This window comes from Vulpes vulpes, unplaced genomic scaffold (genome assembly GCF_048418805.1).
Source record: "Vulpes vulpes isolate BD-2025 unplaced genomic scaffold, VulVul3 u000000899, whole genome shotgun sequence".
Taxonomy (NCBI): domain Eukaryota; kingdom Metazoa; phylum Chordata; class Mammalia; order Carnivora; family Canidae; genus Vulpes; species Vulpes vulpes.
In genome coordinates this window covers 3898611-3917451 of record NW_027325780.1, presented here as the reverse complement: position 1 = coordinate 3917451, position 18841 = coordinate 3898611, and the positions used below count along the sequence as shown (strand labels likewise).

The window sequence follows — 18841 nt, the reverse complement described above, 5'->3', positions numbered from 1 at the left end:
CCCAAAATGAAATCCTTTTGTTAACTAGCTTGATGTTTTCTTGCTCGGTTACAACCATGCATTGATGACATTTCAGGCCAAAGTACAAGATAATCATCTCTCAGTGTTCCCTGACTAAAGGGAATCACTATTAAGAAAGCCTACTTAACCACCATCTAGTTGCCAACTCCACAGGTTCAATATGTTGTTATAAATCTCACTGATCTAGATTAGAATGAGCTAATCTAAGATGTCCCCCCCCCCTTATTTCTATAAATGTTGACTATTTAAGACTGACAAAATTATTGATGATCCACTGTTTATATTAGGGCAAAATAAGAATGATTATAACATCATATTTGTATGTATCATTATATATCTGTATGGCCTCAAAACATTCATATGAAAAAGTCTACAGTCATTCATCTGTATGCTTATGTTTCTACAATGCCAAAGATAAATATTCATAAAAACTCAAGCTATTTTTGTATTCTTTTGATGTACTGTATTCAGTATTTGTTAAAATTTCCCACCATGCTCAAATTTAGAGTTCAGCAGCACGGTGCTGTATGTGAACTGTATGTGAACTAGCAAACAACAGGTGACAGCTGATGGAAGGGTCACTTTGCCAAGCAATGTTACAATGGAAAGCTACAGCACTTTCAAATTATGTAAGAAGACACAAGCGAGTTGAGTTTTGCTTAGTACTTCATAGCTTTTCAAAGGACTTCTAAATAAATAATGAATACTTAATCTTCTCAAAATGAGTTGAATAGTAATGAATATCAGTTACTATACTGGACTAGAACACAACAGCTCTCTCATTTCCTCTCTTACTGTCAGACGGTCTGTGCTCATATCCGCGAATGTGCCTATCTCCACTAGACTACCAGGGCTCTGGCAGCTTCCACCCTATAATGTGCTGAAAGCACCCCCATGCTGCAGGGTGAGATCAAGACCTTTTATGTAGGCTTGGTCTGTCCAGAAAGGGGTGGACATTCCTGGTATCAATCTTCAGGGGAAAAGCTCACCCTGAGAAAAGAAACTAGAACCAAAAAGGCCTCAGAGAAGCAGAAAAGAACGTATGTTTCTCTCTGGGCTTCTGCTTCTTGGTTTAGCTTTTAAACAGACAAAGGTATGTATGTATGTATGTATGTATGTATGTATGAATAAATAAATAAATAAATAAATAAATAAATAATAGATAGATAGATAGATAGATAGACAGATAGATAGATAGATAAATAAATACAGTCAAAGGTTCCTGAAGGCTACTCTTAAATGGTGGTGGTTGAAATGACCTTGACAAAAGGATTTAAGCTAAGAGCTAACTAAGCCCAGTGGTCTAGTAGGGCAGTGTTATTCAAACTGCAACCTGCCAGTGAATCATGGTATCAATTTAGTATCAAATCAGCATCCCACATGTAACAGGGGTAAATAACATCCTGTGAAACTTGATCCAGTCCTATGTGTATAGTAGATCAAAAAGTAAGCTATTTCTTACTATGAGGAGTAATCAAAAATGTTTGAAAGCCACTGCTATAGAGGATCCAAATCTCATAACTGAGATTATATAGTTTTATGTTAGTCTTTATTGTTTAGATTTTAGTAAAGCCATGTCTAAATTTTCCATTCTTATTTTAGCTGTGCCACAGGGAATTAAGGTCAAGGTTTTATACCCTGTGCTTAAACTAGAACCAAGGAGGAAGAGCCCCCTCCTGTGGCCAGCAAGGGGGGGTGGGGAACAGTATAATTAAATGACTGTAATTAAACAAACGGCTGTCCGGAAGAACTAGAGCTGCAGTATTCAACTGCTTCTTCCCATGTGAAGCTTTGTCCTTGTACTGTTACCCTGTAGAACTGGGCTACTTTTAGAGGAATCTGGTGGCTTCCTTTATATTCTATTTCTTCCCAATCAGCTAATGTGTGAGAAGTTGGCTAAAAATGATGGTTACAACTGGAGGTTCTCTGATAGGTAGGAGGACTTATTAGAGTTTTAGGATGACTTATTAGAGTTTGTCTTCCAAACTGAGTCAATTTGGAGATTTGTTATTTACAAAATAGGACCCTGGAGTAGCAGGTGTAAACTGGGCTGTCACAGACAAACAGGCATGTATAGTTGGCTACCCTTCCTACGTGTTCGTGAAGAACACGAGCTCCTCTGAATGGTAACTCTCTGCTTGATTTTTAGGGTCTCTATTGCTTTACATATGCTTGAGATTAACAAAAACATAAGCTCTGGATAATCGGTTGATAATGACAGTGAATAGCTCCTTTTTAGCTGTAGGAAAGTGAGAGAACAAAAAAACAGAATATCAAATATGAATATCTGGGTTTAAGAAGAATTGTGTGATAAAAGATGAAACTTTTCCTAATTATTTTTTATTTAGACTGATCTTATTAATTCAGTTTGTTAGTCACACAGTGATTAATAACTGGGAGTTGAAGTAAAACCTAGGAGGTACTCTGAAGTAATGAGTGGTAGGGGGAGACCACCTGGTAGCAAAATATTTGTTAGAGCTAATAAGCCTTGTAAAAATAATTTTAGTAGTCTTATTTTAACTTATTTTTTTAAGAAACTTACTTGAAATATGCAAAACTTTTCTTCTACAGATGAATTATTTTGAGCAATTTAAATTAAAATTGTTTATAACTTAACATTGATATTTGTTGTCCTCCTACTCCATCTTAAAAGCTGCTTTTAATTTGACATTACTTTGATTCCTCATTTTCAAATAAACTATTAAAACATGTATAATTAAATCTGTGTATAATAGTCTGTGGAAGCACAGCAGCAAAATCTAACCTCACCTTGTCTTCATACATCCTTTTGGCTTCCCTTAACTCCGAACGTAGCTGGGAAACAGTAGATTCCAAATCACTGAGTTGACGCATATACATTGAATTTTGGTTTCTTGCTTGTTCTCTAAGAAGGGTTTTAAAGGGGAAAAAAGCAAATAGCAAACTAAGAATAAGTGTGATACCTAAGCATACTCTAGCATTTAGATACTTTCTCTAGTTCTTTCATATGGCATTAATAGGTCAAAAGTCTTTTATTTTCCAAAATCGCTTCTTTAAAGCTTCCACTCAATCACATTGTTTTTTTTTTTTTTTTTTTCAATCACATTGTTAAGTGTTAAAACTAGATAGTGTATATAGGAGTTCATCTGTACTATTTTTTTCTATTTTCATATATGATTGAAAATGTCCCTATAAAAAGTTTCAATTATATAAGCTCAAATTATAAAATTATTTATATGTATCCATGTGTATTCTATTTATATATATTAATGCACACACATATACAGTGCATGTGTGTCTTTGATTGGTTCTATCAGTTGTAATATGAACAATATTTAAAACATCCAATTCCAAGAGGCCTAAATACCTGCAATAATACTTCCATGTAATCATATAATATTATCTCTAAGTAATCTTTTCCATTCATTTAAATTAGAAATGTTTTACTTCCTTGTGGAATTTTTAGGCAAATTTTAAAAGATTTTAGGACAGAATATTAATGAAAATGGTATCTCTAAAATGAAGATAAATAACTACCAATTTCAAACTACCAGGACAAACATACTGAATGATTTCCAGTTGACTCTGGATGCTATTGGCTTGGCTTCGAGCACTGCTAGCTTTCTCAGTAAGTCCTGTTATTTCGATTTCATGTTCACTTATTAACTGCTCAATCCTATAAAGAAAATGCAGTGCTTGTTATTTGATACATAAGACTTTGCTTGGCTGATTATTCCAAAAATTAATGATTTTCAACACTCTTAAATTTAGTATTTTGCTTTGACTCTGAAGATGCTGCTCATTTTAGGTTTTAGAATTCAGATCTTTATTTTAAAAAAAAGAATTCAGATCTTTAAAAAAATTTACAACGGTAGTAAGTTACAAGTACTATATATTATGTGACACACATGGGGGGGAAGTGTCCTGTAACATACTGCAAAAACAACAGGATTTTAAATATTCACACTAAATCATAAAGACTTTACATCATAAATCTTTACATTAAGCTCAAGTCAGGTTTTGCCAACAAATGACTGACAAAGACTCTCTCCTTGACCAAACTTTAGTCAGGCTCCTCTGAGTCTTCTTCTAAGGCCTTGACCTTGGCACCCATCACCCTCCCATCTCACCCCCACTGGCCTGGCCTGCCCAGGCTTAGTAAGAATCTGGCTAAGTCAGTTCAGTGAGAATCCCCCTACCCTTGATGTCTCTACTGTCCCATTCATCTGCTCCTTGGCTGAAAATCCTTACCTTCCTGGTTATATTAGGAGAGCTGAGCTTCATCTTTCTCCCCTAACACAGAACCCCTATTGCAAAAGCCTTGAATAAAGTTTTCCTGAACCTTTTAAACAAATGTCAGAAAAATTTTCCCTTTCACATGAATTTGCCATAAACCTATGAAGGAAACTTCTTTGTTTCAGAATATTTTAGATTTTGGAACTGCTGATAAGGGATTTTAGTAAACCTATGGTTTAGTTCACTATGATCTATACTTTAGTCAGAAACCCACCTATCTTGATGTTGTTGAAGAAGCAATTCTATTTTGTTCTGTGATTCAGACTTCAGTGCTTCAAGCTGATCCTCTACCTAGTTATATAAAAAAGAGATGCTGATTTATGGATTGGTAAATCTACATCTTGGAAAAGTTGGAGATTTTCCAACTAAAGGAACACTTTAGAAAGAAGCAAATAAAAGTAATACTGAAACTTAATACATTTTATCACCATATTTTATTAGATCACTTACTTTGGTTATACTCTCAGGAAGCCAAACAGACAAATCAAGCTAGTACCCTTAATTTACTGAGATGTCATTGTGGAAATAACTTATTTTAGAAACAAAAGTGAGAACTTGGTTTGCTTTTAAGAACTTAAAAAAATATATACATCTAATACTATTCTCTTAATGGATTTTAATATAAAATTGAATAGTGTTCTCACCACTTACTGGAAATATCCTCCCTTTTAGATAAGAAATTTCTGTGTCTAATTCTCTTAGGATTTTACTAATAGCTGAGCCCAGGTTGCGGAAGTGGAGAGCAGACATGCTGTCCTGTTCATATATTTTCTTGCCTGAGGCTTCTTCAAAGTCAACTAGGATTGCTCGGATTTCTTGAAGCACTCCCTCATGACTAAGCATTATCTTTCTCAGCTGTTCTATTTGCATGTTGCTATCTTTCAGCATGTCCTCCTTAAGGCATTTGGCAGTTTCAAGTTCATGAACTGTATTTTGAAGCTGATTTCTCAAATCCTCCTGGGACTGACTCTCCCTTCGTCTATGAAATAAGTGAAAGAAGAAGAAATAATATTGATAAAGTTCATATTCACACAAGTAATATTATGCTACAAAAAGTAAAATTTTAAAATAATTTTAGGTAACAACTCCCAACCTGATGTCAGCCATGGCGTCTCTCTCCATTTGCATCTCTTGAAGTTTTGTTTGCAAATCAATGACTGACTGCCTTAAGTAAAACTTCTGTTTCTCATGCAATTCATTGCTCTAGAAAAAAATGCCAGGCAAATCAGTCTTTACCAGAGGAACTTCTTTTCTTAACGCTAATACTTTCCAAAAATCCATAGATTATTAATTTATTTTTAGGTGTACTTCCTTCTCCTTTCACCATACTTCAGGGCCTAATTAATCATTTCTCACCTAGATTATTGAACTATCTTAACTAGTCTCACTGTCTCAAGCTTGGCCCCTTTCAATTTATTCTTTACTTAATAACCAAAACACTATTTCTAAAACAAATCAGACTTCTAGCTCAAGATAGATATAGAAATAATTTTTATTTTTGAAAACAGGAAAATTGGTTAAAATTCTATATACAGGGCATCCCGGGTGGCTCAGCGGTTTGGCGCCGCCTTCAGCCCAGGGCGTGACCCTGGAGACCGGGGATCGAGTCCCACGTAGGGGTCGGGCTCCCTGCATGGAGCCTGCTTCTCTGCCTCTCTCTCTCCTGTGTATTCTCATGAATAAATAAATAAAATAATAAAAAAAATAAAAAATAAAAAATAAAATTCTATATACAGAAAAGTCCATCCTCACCTCCAAACCACTTGAAAACTCTACAGCAGACAACCACTACCCAAAAGTCAAGGTGTTCTACAGAGAAATTCAGGAAGATCTCTAAAATTAGGCACTGAGAGAGACCTCCCAGCCTAACAACTGATACCACCTAATTATCCCAAAGCCAAGCCATCAAATTCTGCCTATTGAGAGAGCTTGCCATCAGCTTTTTTATTGCTCATCCTTGAGTATGAACAAAAATCAACCAACCAACTAACCAATCAACCAACAAATACTCATGGACACCTGAAGGAAGATTATAAAATACAAGAGTCCAAGATGAAACAAAGAAGCAAACACCAGAAAAAAAGGATCCTAAGAAATAAAGTAATACAGCAATAGAAGAACGCTTCCTAAAATTTATATTTGCAGAGAGAAAATGACTTTCAATGTTACCCAGCTAACGTTGTTCTCAGAATGCAAAGATCCATAAAATATATGCCTATGTACCTTTCTTAAGTTTCTAAAGATGTACTTTGACTAAATGAAGTAGATCCAGAAAAAGGAAGACAGAAAACAATGAATGCTAGAAATCATGGATCCAATCAGGAAAGCTGTGATGAGAAGAAAACAGTTATACACAGACCTAAGAAATTCATCTAAGCTAGAAAATAGGACAGATAACTCTTGAAGAGTCCTGAATCAGAGAAGGATTTGAGAGAAAACCTACATGATAGTTCTTTTAAAAAAGTTTTTAAAAAAGCATATGATAAAGGCATACAGTTTCTAGTGAAAAAAACACTACACTGGAGAGCAAGTGTAAAAGGATACTAGTTGATTCTGCAATTGACAATGTCTATAAAGTCAATATAAAGTTAAGGCCCTTTATCTTTTCCTCTTATAGTCCAGGTGAATAACTACAGTACAGTCTGAACTATGGATGCCAACAGTGGAAATGGAAATCTGAGAAATATATATGAGATATACTGCATGGATATGGTGATAAAATGACACCAGGGAAGAGGTATCAAGAATAAATGAGGTTTGGGGGTGCCTGAGTGGCTCAGTGGTTAAGCGTCTGACTCTTGATTTCAACTCAGGTCATGATCTCAGGGTTGTGAGATCAAGCCCCACAGGCTCTATGCCTGCTTAAGAGTCTCTCCCTCTGTGCCCCCCTTAAAAAATATAAATGAAGTTTCTGCTTGTGCAATTATGTAAAGGTGGCACCACATACAGTTAGAAGGAACACTGGGAGAAGAGTAGGCTTGGGGGAATGATCATGTATCCAGGCAGAAATGTTGAGTTTATAGACCCTCAGACATTTCAAGTTAAATGTCAAGTAGGTATATGCAGTGCTAAAGTAAGAGGTCTGTACTAGAAATGTAAGTTGAGTGTTCATTGATATATAAATGGCAACAGAAGCCGTGGGAATCACTATGACTATTTTCAGATGGTTCTACTGGAACAAAAAAACAAAAACGAATAAGCTCAAGGAAAGTCAAGAGAGTTTATTTTCATGGGACCTAGGAGAAAAGAATACTTAAGAGGAAGAAGATAATCACCTATGTGAAATGTTGCTTAAAATTCTAAGGAAGATAAAAAATAAAAATAAAAAAAAATTCTAAGGAAGGTAAAACAGCAATGGGATTTAGCATCATGGTGTATTCCTACTGCAGCACAGATCTCATTGTTACTATCATTTTCTATATAAATATCTCAGCCACAGACTATAAATGTGTATACAGAAATGACCATGTATTTTCCATCTTTTTAGACCCAGCACCTAGCACATGTTACATAGGAGTTTTATGCTAAATATTGTAAGTATCCTAATAGCCCTGTATTCATTTAGAGATTTAACACATATTTACTGGGAGCCAATCAAGTGTCAGATCCTCTGCCAGAGAATGGACATGGAAAATGAATTAAGTAATGTGGAGGCCAAGAAAATTAAGGCCATTCCACTTTAAGTTCAGCGTTAGCACAAGTATAGCCATCCCAGGCCCCTGCGAAGAAGAGCTGAAATTTACCTTACTTCAGTTACAGGAAAAAAACAAAAGTTTACAACTTAATGTCCTAGAAAGCCCCACATTAGAATAAAAACTGAGCCCAAGCCAAGGGTAGGAAGCCCCTAGTAGAATGAGAACAGAGCTCAATGCCCTTGAAGGCCCCATATCAAAATGTAAACAGAACTTGAGGAATTGCTCCAGCCCTTCTGGAGGTCCCCTAGACCAGCCCTTAAAACTAAGCTGAAACCCACCTCGGGGTCCAAGTCCCTGCTCCACTGTGTCAAGAATACTTGGACCCAAGCTCGAGCTTGTAAATAAACCCTCATCGGTGTCGGCTCCTTGGTGGTTTCTCGGATTCGCAATCTTGGGCACAACAGTAAGGCACTGTCATTTTCCCTCATTGGTATCTCTGTGCTTCATCCATCTATCCATCCATCCCACCCACCCTCTTTATTTGCAGTCATCACAAAGTATTGTCACTATTTGTTTATATACCAGCTGTTCTTCAAGTCTATGAACTTCTTATGAGTCCTACCTTATTCATCTCCGTATCCTTATACATGATATAATAGTATATGATTCTTGGCACTTAATATTAAGTTGTGGTTTTTTTCCCTAAATGTATTTACACAGTCTGATAAGGTAGAACAATGTGTGAATAAATGCAGTAATGTGCTAAATACTACAGTAGACATGTGCACATAGGGCAACAGCTGTACAGAGGAGAATATACTTAATGCTGTTTAGAGGAAAGGATTCAGAGAAGCAAATGCTTAGCTGAGTCTTGATGGATATCAAGAATTTGCCAGGCAGCCAAGAAAGAGGAAATTAGCCTGAGCTATTTACATATATCTAAAAACCTACTCTTACAACTGCTTTGTAAAGAAAAATGAGCTATCATGATAGCAGGTCAGTAGGCCTGAACCAATTATTATGATAACATTTTGAGCTATTCAAGTTTCATTAAAATTAACCATGAAACCAAGGCATTCTACTATTAACAAAAGAAAAAAAGGTATGTAAACTTCATGTGCCCAATTTTTATTTTATTTTATTATTATTATTTTTTTTTACTTACGATAGTCACACGGAGAGAGAGAGAAAGGCAGAGACATAGGCAGAGGGAGAAGCAGGCTCCATGCACCGGGAGGCCGACGTGGGATTTGATCCCGGGTCTCCAGGATCGCGCCCTGAGCCAAAGACAGGCGCTAAACCGCTGCACCACCCAGGGATCCCATGTGCCCTATTTTTAATACTGAAATAGAAGGCATAAGCCAAATTAGGGGCACCTGGGTAGCTCAGTGGTTGAGCAACTGCCTTTGGCTCAGGGCGTGATCCCGGGGTTCTGGGATCGAGTCCTCCTTGGGTTCCTGCAGGGACCCTGCTTCTCTCTCTGCTTATGTCTCTGCCCTTCTGTCTTTCATGAATGAATAAATACAATCTTTAAAATAAAAAAGAAGGCATAAGCCAAATTAACAAGTTTAACCAATAAATCTATTGTTAAATGTTTTTGTTTCTTGTTTTGTTTTAAATTATTTTTTAAATTTATTTATTTATTTATTTATTTATTTATTTATTTATTTATGATAGTCACAGAGAGAGAGAGAGAGAGAGAGAGAGAGAGAGAAGCAGAGACACAGGCAGAGGGAGACGCAGGCTCCATGCACCGGGAGCTCGATGTGGGACCCGATCCCGGGTCTCCAGGATCGCGCCCTGGGCCAAAGGCAGGTGCTAAACCGCTGCGCCACCCAGGGATCCCCCTTGTTTTGTTTCAAAGATTTTATTTATTTATTCATGAGAGACAGAGAATGAGAGAGAGAGATAGAGAGAGAGAGAGAGAGGCAGAGACACAGGCAGAGGGAGAAGCAGGCTCAATGCAAAGAGCCCAATGTGGGACTCGATCCCAGATCCCGGGATCACTCCCTGAGCCAAAGGCAGACTCTCAATCACTGAGCCACCCAGGCATCCCATGTTAAGTGTTTCTTTTATTAAGTTTAGGTTCTGTTCCAAGGCAACATGCCTCACTGCCATCCCCAAATGGCATAGAGTACTGGAAGAAAAGAATGCAACTTACTTCGTTTAGTCTTCTCTGCAGATCTTTGACTTGATGTGAATATTCTTCCAAAACACGTTCAATGTGTTCCTTTCCAGGGTAAGGGATGACTTTCCTAGGAGAATCAAGTTCCACTTCATATTTGGGGAAAAAAGGAATTTGTGCCAATGTCCCAGCTGAAGATGTGTTTTCAATTATTGTACCACGCACAGATGACATAAAAAATGGACTTGAAGAACCTAAATATTAAAGAATTAACCAACTTTTAATAAAACAATTTTGTGGTAAACATTATCCTAGGTGTTTTCCTTATTGAACTCTGAAGATGCTCAAGGTCTCATGAAAAGAGACAAGTAAAAGATGGCTAGAAGCTTAGGAGAGACAAGCACTAGGTAAAAACGAGATTTGGTAAAGCTGATGAAGGAGAAGTAGACAGCCACCCTTCATCAGCTTTGCCAACTCCCGGAGCTCTGAGGACACTAAACAACAAATGATGAGTAGCTTCATGCTGTCCATCTCTGCTGTGGTCATGTCATATCTGCAGAACCCTCAGCCCATGACACCCCCCTGGTGATGTCAGCCTAGGACTTCTCTCTACACCTTCCCCCAGGCCTGGCCCCTGGCTGCTCAGCCTCTGAGCTCAGCCTCTGCTCAGCTGCTGCCCTGGGCTCCCCTGAATGAAGTAGTCTCCGGGCTTGCAGCTGGATGGAGGGAACCTGACCCTTTCCCTGATATTCTACTTCTGCTGGACAGAGGGGAATATCTTAAGCCTACCCCTCCTGCCTGCCTTCCTCATCCTGCCTGCTGCTGAGGGAGATGCTGTCCATGTTTCTACGTGTATCCACTCGTTTTTTTTGTTGTTGTTGAAACCAGTAATAAAATTTTGCATTCTGGCTGTTAAAAAAAAAAAAGAGAGAGAGAGATATTTGGGAAGAGGGAGTCTCACTTGATAGTGGTCAAGTGATACCTGAACTGAATGAGGTTTGAAGCATATTAAGAAGAGGAAGGGGGAAAAAAAAAAAGAGGAAGGGCATTGTAGGCAGTGGGAGCACTATCATTATTGGTGAGAAGGCTGGAGACAGCATAGTATATTTTGGGTGATGGAAAGGAAGTAGCCAGATATGAAAATGAAGACATAGGCCAAATTATGAAGGGCCCTGTGGTCATGCCAAGGAATCTGAACTTCATCTTGAAAGCTTTGGGAAATCATTAATGGATTTGAGATTATAAGAGTAGTTAACTAGGTCTGTGGTTTGAAAAGGCTCTCTGGCTTCAGTGTGGAGAATGCACAAGATGAAGATAAAACTGAAGGTAGAAAAACAAGTTGGGGGTGCCTGGATGGCTCAGTGGGGTCCTAAGATCTAGTCTCACATCGGGCTCCCCGCAGGGAGCCTGCTTGTGTCTCTGTCTCTGTCTCTTTCTGTCTCTCATGAATAAGTAAATAAAATCTTTAAAAAAAAAGAGAGAGAGAATCAAATTGGAGAAGGCTTTCAACAATGTAAGAGATGGTAAGGGTCTACCCTAAAGGAGAGGCAGTGGTGACAGGCTCAAGAGTGTGGATTTGAGAAATACATGTAGTAAGTAAAAAGACAGGGAGTTGTTAAAGGTCTCTCTTGGGTTTTGAGCTTCAACATCCAAATAATGCTGTTTGACTTGTGAGTTCAGGAGTAGGTGCTGCTTCAGAGATAAGGATTTGGGAATCATCAGCATTTGAATTCTAGTGAATCCTTGATGTCAATGAGATCATCCAGGGGCAGTGTACAGAGTGAAAAAAGAGGAATAAGAAGAGAACTCTGACAAAATACCAATAGTTAAAGGGAAGACAAGGAAGGAAAACCCAGGAAGATTCACAGAAAACCCACAAAGATATTAGAGAATTATATTAAAAAAACACCACTGATTTGGACTGAGCCACAGAGACAGTGTGAGATGAAAAGAGGCCTTCCTATAGGCAGGCTGGAGGCCCCTAGGCTGAAAACATAAGCTACCTTATATGTAAAAGGAAGGTCGTCTTAGAGTTAGACCCAAGAGTCCAGAGAATGGCACTAAGAACCATGGAGAATTATTTCTAGGCCAGAGTCCTAATCAGGGCATGGTCAACTTGTGCTCAGCTAGATTTCAGAATTGTGATGAACTGTGAGCCTCCTGTTTTCCTCATTTGGAATGGTAGTTTTGATGGCGGTTATCCTAGGCCTGCCTGACATTGTATGTTGACTGTCACAGGTTTTTTTTTTTTTTAATTTATGATAGTCACACACACACAGAGAGAGAGAGGCACAGACACAGGCAGAGGGAGAAGCAGGCTCCATGCACCGGGAGCCCGACGTGGGACTCGATCCCGGGTCTCCAGGATCGCGCCCTGGGCCAAAGGCAGGGGCTAAACCACTGCGCCACCCAGGGTTCCCTGTCACAGGTCTTCAGATGAAGAGGAACTCAACTCAGGGAGCTGTATTTAAGGACTTAGAGTTGAGGAGCTTCATCCATATCTGAATCTAATTCCAATAAAGAGATTCTGGCCTTTGAATGAATGGATGCTGTAATGGGATGAGACTGTTAGGGGCCTTCTTGGGAGGGAGTGAAAGCACTCCACATGTAAGAGAAATGTAAATTTGTGACCAGAGGGCAAACTGTGGTGCTTTGAAAATATGTCCATAAATTCTTTGATAGTCCTCCCTCTAATAGGTAGAGGTTAATATCCCTCCTTTAAGAAAGGAGAAATGAGGGATCCCTGGGTGGCGCAGCGGTTTGGCGCCTGCCTTTGGCCCAGGGCGCGATCCTGGAGACCCGGGATCGAATCCCATGTCGGGCTCCTGGTGCATGGAGCCTGCTTCTCCCTCTGCCTGTGTCTCTGCCTCTCTCTCTCTCTCTCTCTCTCTGTGTGTGACTATCATAAATAAATAAAAATTAAAAAAAAAAAAAAAAGAAAGGAGAAATGAGTGTATGTGTTAAGCATGTACATATGTGGGGGGAGGGGTAGCAATTGCTTAATACTGCAAAAAGAAACACTGGAAGAATAAAACAAACTCATGAAAATGGTTATCTATAGAAGTATAGGGGATGGGTAGAAATAGAGTAGAGGGGACAGGGTTGGCAGCAAGACTCTACTAAATATACCTTTCACCAGGTTTTTACTGTATGCCGTACACGTGTTATACATATTCCAAAAATAACATGAGGTTGAATACTAACAAAAACAAATAAACCTAAGTGTATATAGTAAGTTGATAACATAATGTCACAGAGAGAAATAGTTCCTTCAAGTAACTTTAGAACATAGTGCTCTGTGTGGTCTTAGTGAGCTTCCTTCTTTTTTTTTTTAAAGACTTTATTCATAGAGACACACAGAGAGAGAGAGGCAGAGACACAGGCAGAGGGAGAAGCAGGCTCCATGCAGAGAGCCTGATGTGGGACTTGATCCAGGGTCTCCAGGATCACACCCTGGGCTGCAGGCGGCGCTAAACCGCTGCGCCACCGGGGCTGCCCCTTAGTGAGCTTCCCTTGGCAGGTAAGTCGTTCATGGTGGTAGCACTGTTATAATTCTAAAAGTATTCTGTATGTACTGTGGAAGAGAGAAAATGAATAAATATGCTGAAAGTTTTGGAAACTAGAATTTTCACTGTTGAGGAGAGGTAGATATGGAATGAGGGAAGACAAGGAAGAACTCCATGGTACTGGATTTGGATTTGAGTTAACTATGTGAACTTCTGATTTAAAAAAACCTATTTTGAAACTTTAACCACTGAATGCTCCCAGGCACAAATGTTACCTCAGTAGCAATATGCACATAAGATCCTGGATTATATATACTATTCCCTACTGAAAGAAACCAGAGTTCCTTAGAGAAATGGCTCATTCCAGGCCTGGGGAAACAGGCCAAATACAATGTGAGCCCGCAACTTTGATGTCCCAGAAAGCAATGAAGTGGGTTGTGTTTTAAACACAGGGATGGGGGAGGAGGGCGGGGGGTGGGGGTGAATTGGTGATGGGCACTGAGTGGGGCACTTGACGGGATGAGCACTGGGTGTTATTCTGTATGTTGGCAAACTGAACACCAATAAAAAATAAATTTATTATTTTAAAAAATTTTTTAAAAATAAACAAAGGGAGGGCAGCCTGGGTGGCTCAGAGGTTTAGCGCCACTTCAGCTCAGGGCCTGATCCTGGAGACCCGGGATCCAGTCCCGCATCAGGCTCCCTGCATGCAGCCTGCTTCTCCCTCTGCCTGTGTCTCTGCCTCTGTGTGTGTGTGTGTGTGTGTGTGTGTGTGTCTCATGAATAAATAAAATCTTAAAAAAAAAAAAAAAGACACAGGGAGTCAGGTTAAAAGGACTGGCCAGGGGATCCCTGGGTGGCTCAGTGGTTTAGCACCTGCCTTTGGCCCAGGGCGTGATCCTGGAGTCCCGGGATCGAGTCCCACACCCGGCTCCCTGCATGGAGCCTGTTTCTCCCTCTGCCTGTGTCTCTGCTTCTTTCTCTCTCTATCTTTCATGAATAAATAAATAAAATCATAAATAAATAAATAAAAGGACTGGCCAAATGTGATACAGCTGAGCATCAAAAACACTAGTGGCAGCAAAGCATTATAGCACTTTGAACTAAAGAACAATCTATGGATCCATAGTGATAATAATTAAAGGAAAGTTCTTCTTTCCTGAGGAATGCCAGCTAATAACTACAGTAAAATTAGAAGATCAACAATGTAATCATTAATTTGAGCAAGGCTCTTCAATAGATACTAAAAGCACTGGAAAAAAAGTTACTTAGTACTAGGATAATCACAAACTCCTGCCAAATGAATTTAATCTGAATCTAAACATGAGAAACAAATCTGAATCTAACATGAGAAACAATCAGAAAAATCTAGAATGTCGGATATCCTATAATACAACTGGTCTGAATTCTTAAAGCCTATGCCATAAGAAACAACAACAATGGAGCAAGGATGAAGAGAACCACCACCAAATATAATTCATGATCTTTGATTACATTAAAAAACTAATGAAGACTTTTTATATACAGACAACTAGGTAAATTTTAATATTAATACAAAGAAGGTGACATTGCATTTGATAGTGATTTTCTTATTTTAATGTGGTAATATAGGAAATCATCCTTATCTAAGGAGATGCATGTTCAGATTTTGAGACAAGAATCGTGATGACTTCAATTTCAGGCAAGTGAAATATAAATTGTAGGTACACAAATAAATCAAATATGATAAACATGTTGACAACTGCTACGGCATTCAATGTACTATTTTTTCAATTTTTCAACAGCTTAAAAAATTTCAAAACAAAATGTTGGGGTCCAGGTAGAGGTCACAGAATTTAGCAAAAAAGGGGAAATTTAGTCACATTGTCAAAGTGCTTTCATTTGAGTACTGGGTTCAAAAGCCAGAAGGCAGTAGTTTGCAGAACCAATGGACAGTGGAGATGTAAAGACACTGAATACAAAATTGTCTTTCAGAAGCCACAGCTATGAAGTAAACAAGAGAGAGGAGGACAGGCTGAGGAAAAAGTTTTATTTTTTGTTTTTCTGGTTTGTTGTATCTGTAGTGTTTTGAGGGTGGGAGAGATTTAGTATTTTTACATAGATGGGTAAGTGCAAATGGCGAGAAGAGACTGAAGCTAACAGAGTGAGTGGGGATAATCTGTGGAGCCAAATCTCTGAAGCAGTGAACATGGTGACAGTGGGCAGAGGAATTAGGTCATGGGTAGCAAATTAAAAAGCTGACTCTTACACAGAGCTATGAAAGAAGGCAGGCACAGATTATGAAAAATGGTGGGTTTTGGAGTAGGACATGAGAAGGTAAGAGAGTACCAGCCTAAGGGCATCCAACGTCTCTGGAAATTAGGAAATGATGTTATTTGAGAGTGAGAAAGAAGGGGGCAGGGCATGAGACATAAGAATGGCATAATTTTTTTTTTTTTTTTTTATTTACTTATGATAGTCATACAGAGAGAGAGAGAGAGGCAGAGACATAGGCAGAGGGAGAAGCAGGCTCCATGCACCGGGAGCCCGATGTGGGATTCGATCCCGGGTCTCGAGGATCGTGCCCTGGGCCAAAGGCAGGCGCCAAACCGCTGCGCCACCCAGGGATCCCAAGAATGGCATAATTTTGAAATAAGTATTATGGGAAATGGGAGAGAAATGCCTAAGATCATGAGAAGTCTCCTCTAGCAGTGTCATGGATACAGCAGAGATGGGAGACTGTGAAGTGGCAAACTGGTGGAAAATCCACAATTTGTATATTTTCTCTAGCAGAAGCGTCCAGAAGCCCAGTACAAAAATGGAGAAGGTGGTCAGCCTGATAAAGATGCGGGTTTTCCTATAAGTGTAACAATAATAAGAGAAAAAGGAAGTTTAAGAGATTGGCAAGTGATTGGCTGAAATAATAATACGAAACAGAAAAAAAAAAAATGAAACAGAAAGTGAGGATAAGAAGAGGTTTTAATTTAGGAATAAATTAGAATGGCAGAATCCAGAGCAGTTGTTTTCAACCCTTATTTGAAATCAGGATTACCTGGGGATCTTAAAAAAAAAAAAAAAAAATCCAGTGGTGCCTAAGCCCCATTCCAGACCTAGTGAATCAGAATCTCCAGGCCAGGTGTGGGTCTAAGCCATATAAATATTTAAAATCACAAAAAGTGGGGCACCTGGGTGGCTCTGTCAGTTAAGTGCCTGCCTTTGGCTCAGGTGATGGAGAGGGAAGCCACTGCCTAGACAGGAAGAAGCATGCCCGACTGGATGGGGGTGGGGAAGGAAAAGGAGTCAAAATGATAGGGAAATCTGGCTTCAAGTGGACCAAGGAAAAGAAGGCATTAGGGAAACATGGAGCATGCTGAAATTCCTCAACATGGAAACAATTTTTAAACCAAAAAAAATAATGTAAAATTTGCTTAAAAATAGGGTATTTTAAAGGACTAAACACTTTCTTCCTCAAAAAGTAGAGTTTTAAACAATAAACCTTCATGACCACCATCAGTACCCTGCACAGTTAAAACCAAAACATACTAAAAAACAGCAGCCTGGATGAATATTATAAGGGCTGCTTAATTCCAATTCCCCCCCCCATTTTGTTTGATAAAGAATACGCACCTCCATTGGATGTGATACCACTACTTGATAAAAGATCTTCATTATTTGGTTCACCAGCTTTTTGCTCCATATTAATTACTGCTACCTCTTCTTAGAGATTTTGAAATAGGAGTGCTTCCCTGTTTGGTTCTTTAAGTTCTTATCTCTAGAAGACAGGGATTTGATCTTTATTAATAAGGTATTATGAGAATAAAATTCACAGAAGAGGAACTGACTTTGTTCATATTTCAAATTTAGTAATAACTCTTCACCAGAAAAATACTTATGCAGAAATATTTTTATCACTACATAAAATTAATAAGTGAATATAATCTGATTGTAAAAATTGTTGCTTTTTCATGTCTAAGTAGCTTATTAAAGACAACCTGAAAATTAAAAACTAATATTTTAATTAGGATTATGATTAGTACTCGGCTTCAAAGGGCAAAGTTTTTTCTTAAGTCCCTCTCATAAGGTTACATTGTCAACGGTAGAAAATATCTTCATTAAAAGTCACAAACTAATTTTTAAAAACCCCATAAATCAGCAAAGTGGAAATCATTAATAAAAGTTCAAACAGTGGGGATCCCTGGGTGGCGCAGTGGTTTGGCGCCTGCCTTTGGCCCAGGGCGTGATCCTGGAGACTCGGGATCGAATCCCACATCGGGTTCCCGGTGCATGGAGCCTGCTTCTCCCTCTGCCTGTGTCTCTGCCTCTCTCTCTCTCTCTGTGACTATAATACATAAATAAAAATTAAAAAAAAAAAGTTCAAACAGTGCTCATAATTTTAAATTAGGCCAAGAAGAGTTCTGGGTTTGGAGAACAATGGTGGTGGCCTGATTTCAAATCTCCCCCTCATCCTCTGAAAATAACTATAAAATCAACAAGGAGAACAAATGAATAAAAGCACATGGGTTCTATGCCTTCAGCCTCCCTAGATGACAGAGTACTACAACCTTCAAATTACTTGTTAACAGAGGGAAAGTGCTTTCCAAAACTCTTCCCACCGTCTATCTATCAGCCCTGTGGGCACATACATGTAGAGAATGGATGGAGAGGCTGGGAAACTGAAAGGGAGCAGAAGGCTGGAGGAAGCACAGACATATGCACCCCAGAAAGTGAACAGGAAAAGCCAAGATGTTAGGTTCAGGTTGCAAGTAGGTAGTCCACAGCCCTGGCTCCCTAGTACTAGCTTGAAAGTGGGGGCGGGGGATGAGAAGTAGAGAAGTAGCGGCTTTAGGGAAGCAGTGTTTTTGAAGAAGATATCGCACAGGGAAAGGAGAGAGTAGGGAAAATTCAGGCACCAGCATAACAAAAGAAGCAAGATAGACCAACCCTCCTTGTATCTCTCCCATTCTTCTATTGCCATGTGTAATGGAAACCACCTGAAAGAGGGAAATCTCAGAACAAGAATTCTGTCCATAAAATGACTAGGAATAGATAAAAAGCAGACCACAACTACACAAAACTATTATAAAATGTCAGAAAATGTGAATAAAATCTTTTCAAACATGAAGTTGAAGACAACTAATAACACTGCAAGCTGAACTAGGTGTTCCCAAGCAAGTACCTGAGGATATGAAAAATCACCCTTGAATCAGAAATGTAAAACCAAGAAACACATAAAACAAGCAAGCAAATAGGAGGGAAGGAATGAAAGGAGAGTTGGCTGAGGTCAGGAAAGAAAGAGAAGG

The 18841-nt window shown here is 38.9% G+C and overlaps 1 protein-coding gene across 10 annotated transcripts in view; it reads right to left on the bottom strand.

Annotated features, from left to right (window-relative positions):
• CCDC158 (coiled-coil domain containing 158) overlaps positions 1-18841 on the bottom strand; it is a 100083-nt gene that overhangs the window by 69626 nt on the left and 11616 nt on the right. For 9 of the 10 annotated variants that reach the window (XR_011999183.1, XR_011999181.1, XR_011999182.1 and 6 more), the window contains exons 2-8: positions 17169-17313; positions 10093-10310; positions 5390-5499; positions 4948-5275; positions 4511-4587; positions 3566-3676; positions 2791-2905 (exon numbers count right to left, since the gene is read on the bottom strand). Coding sequence is in view for 6 of the 10 variants with exons in the window: in XM_025992962.2 (XP_025848747.2) it covers positions 2791-2905; positions 3566-3676; positions 4511-4587; positions 4948-5275; positions 5390-5499; positions 10093-10310; positions 17169-17238 (1029 nt within the window). In the remaining 4 variants the exon portion in view is untranslated. The remainder of the gene's footprint in view (positions 1-2790; positions 2906-3565; positions 3677-4510; positions 4588-4947; positions 5276-5389; positions 5500-10092; positions 10311-17168; positions 17314-18841) is intronic. The other variant, XM_025992965.2, reaches the window with a different exon arrangement.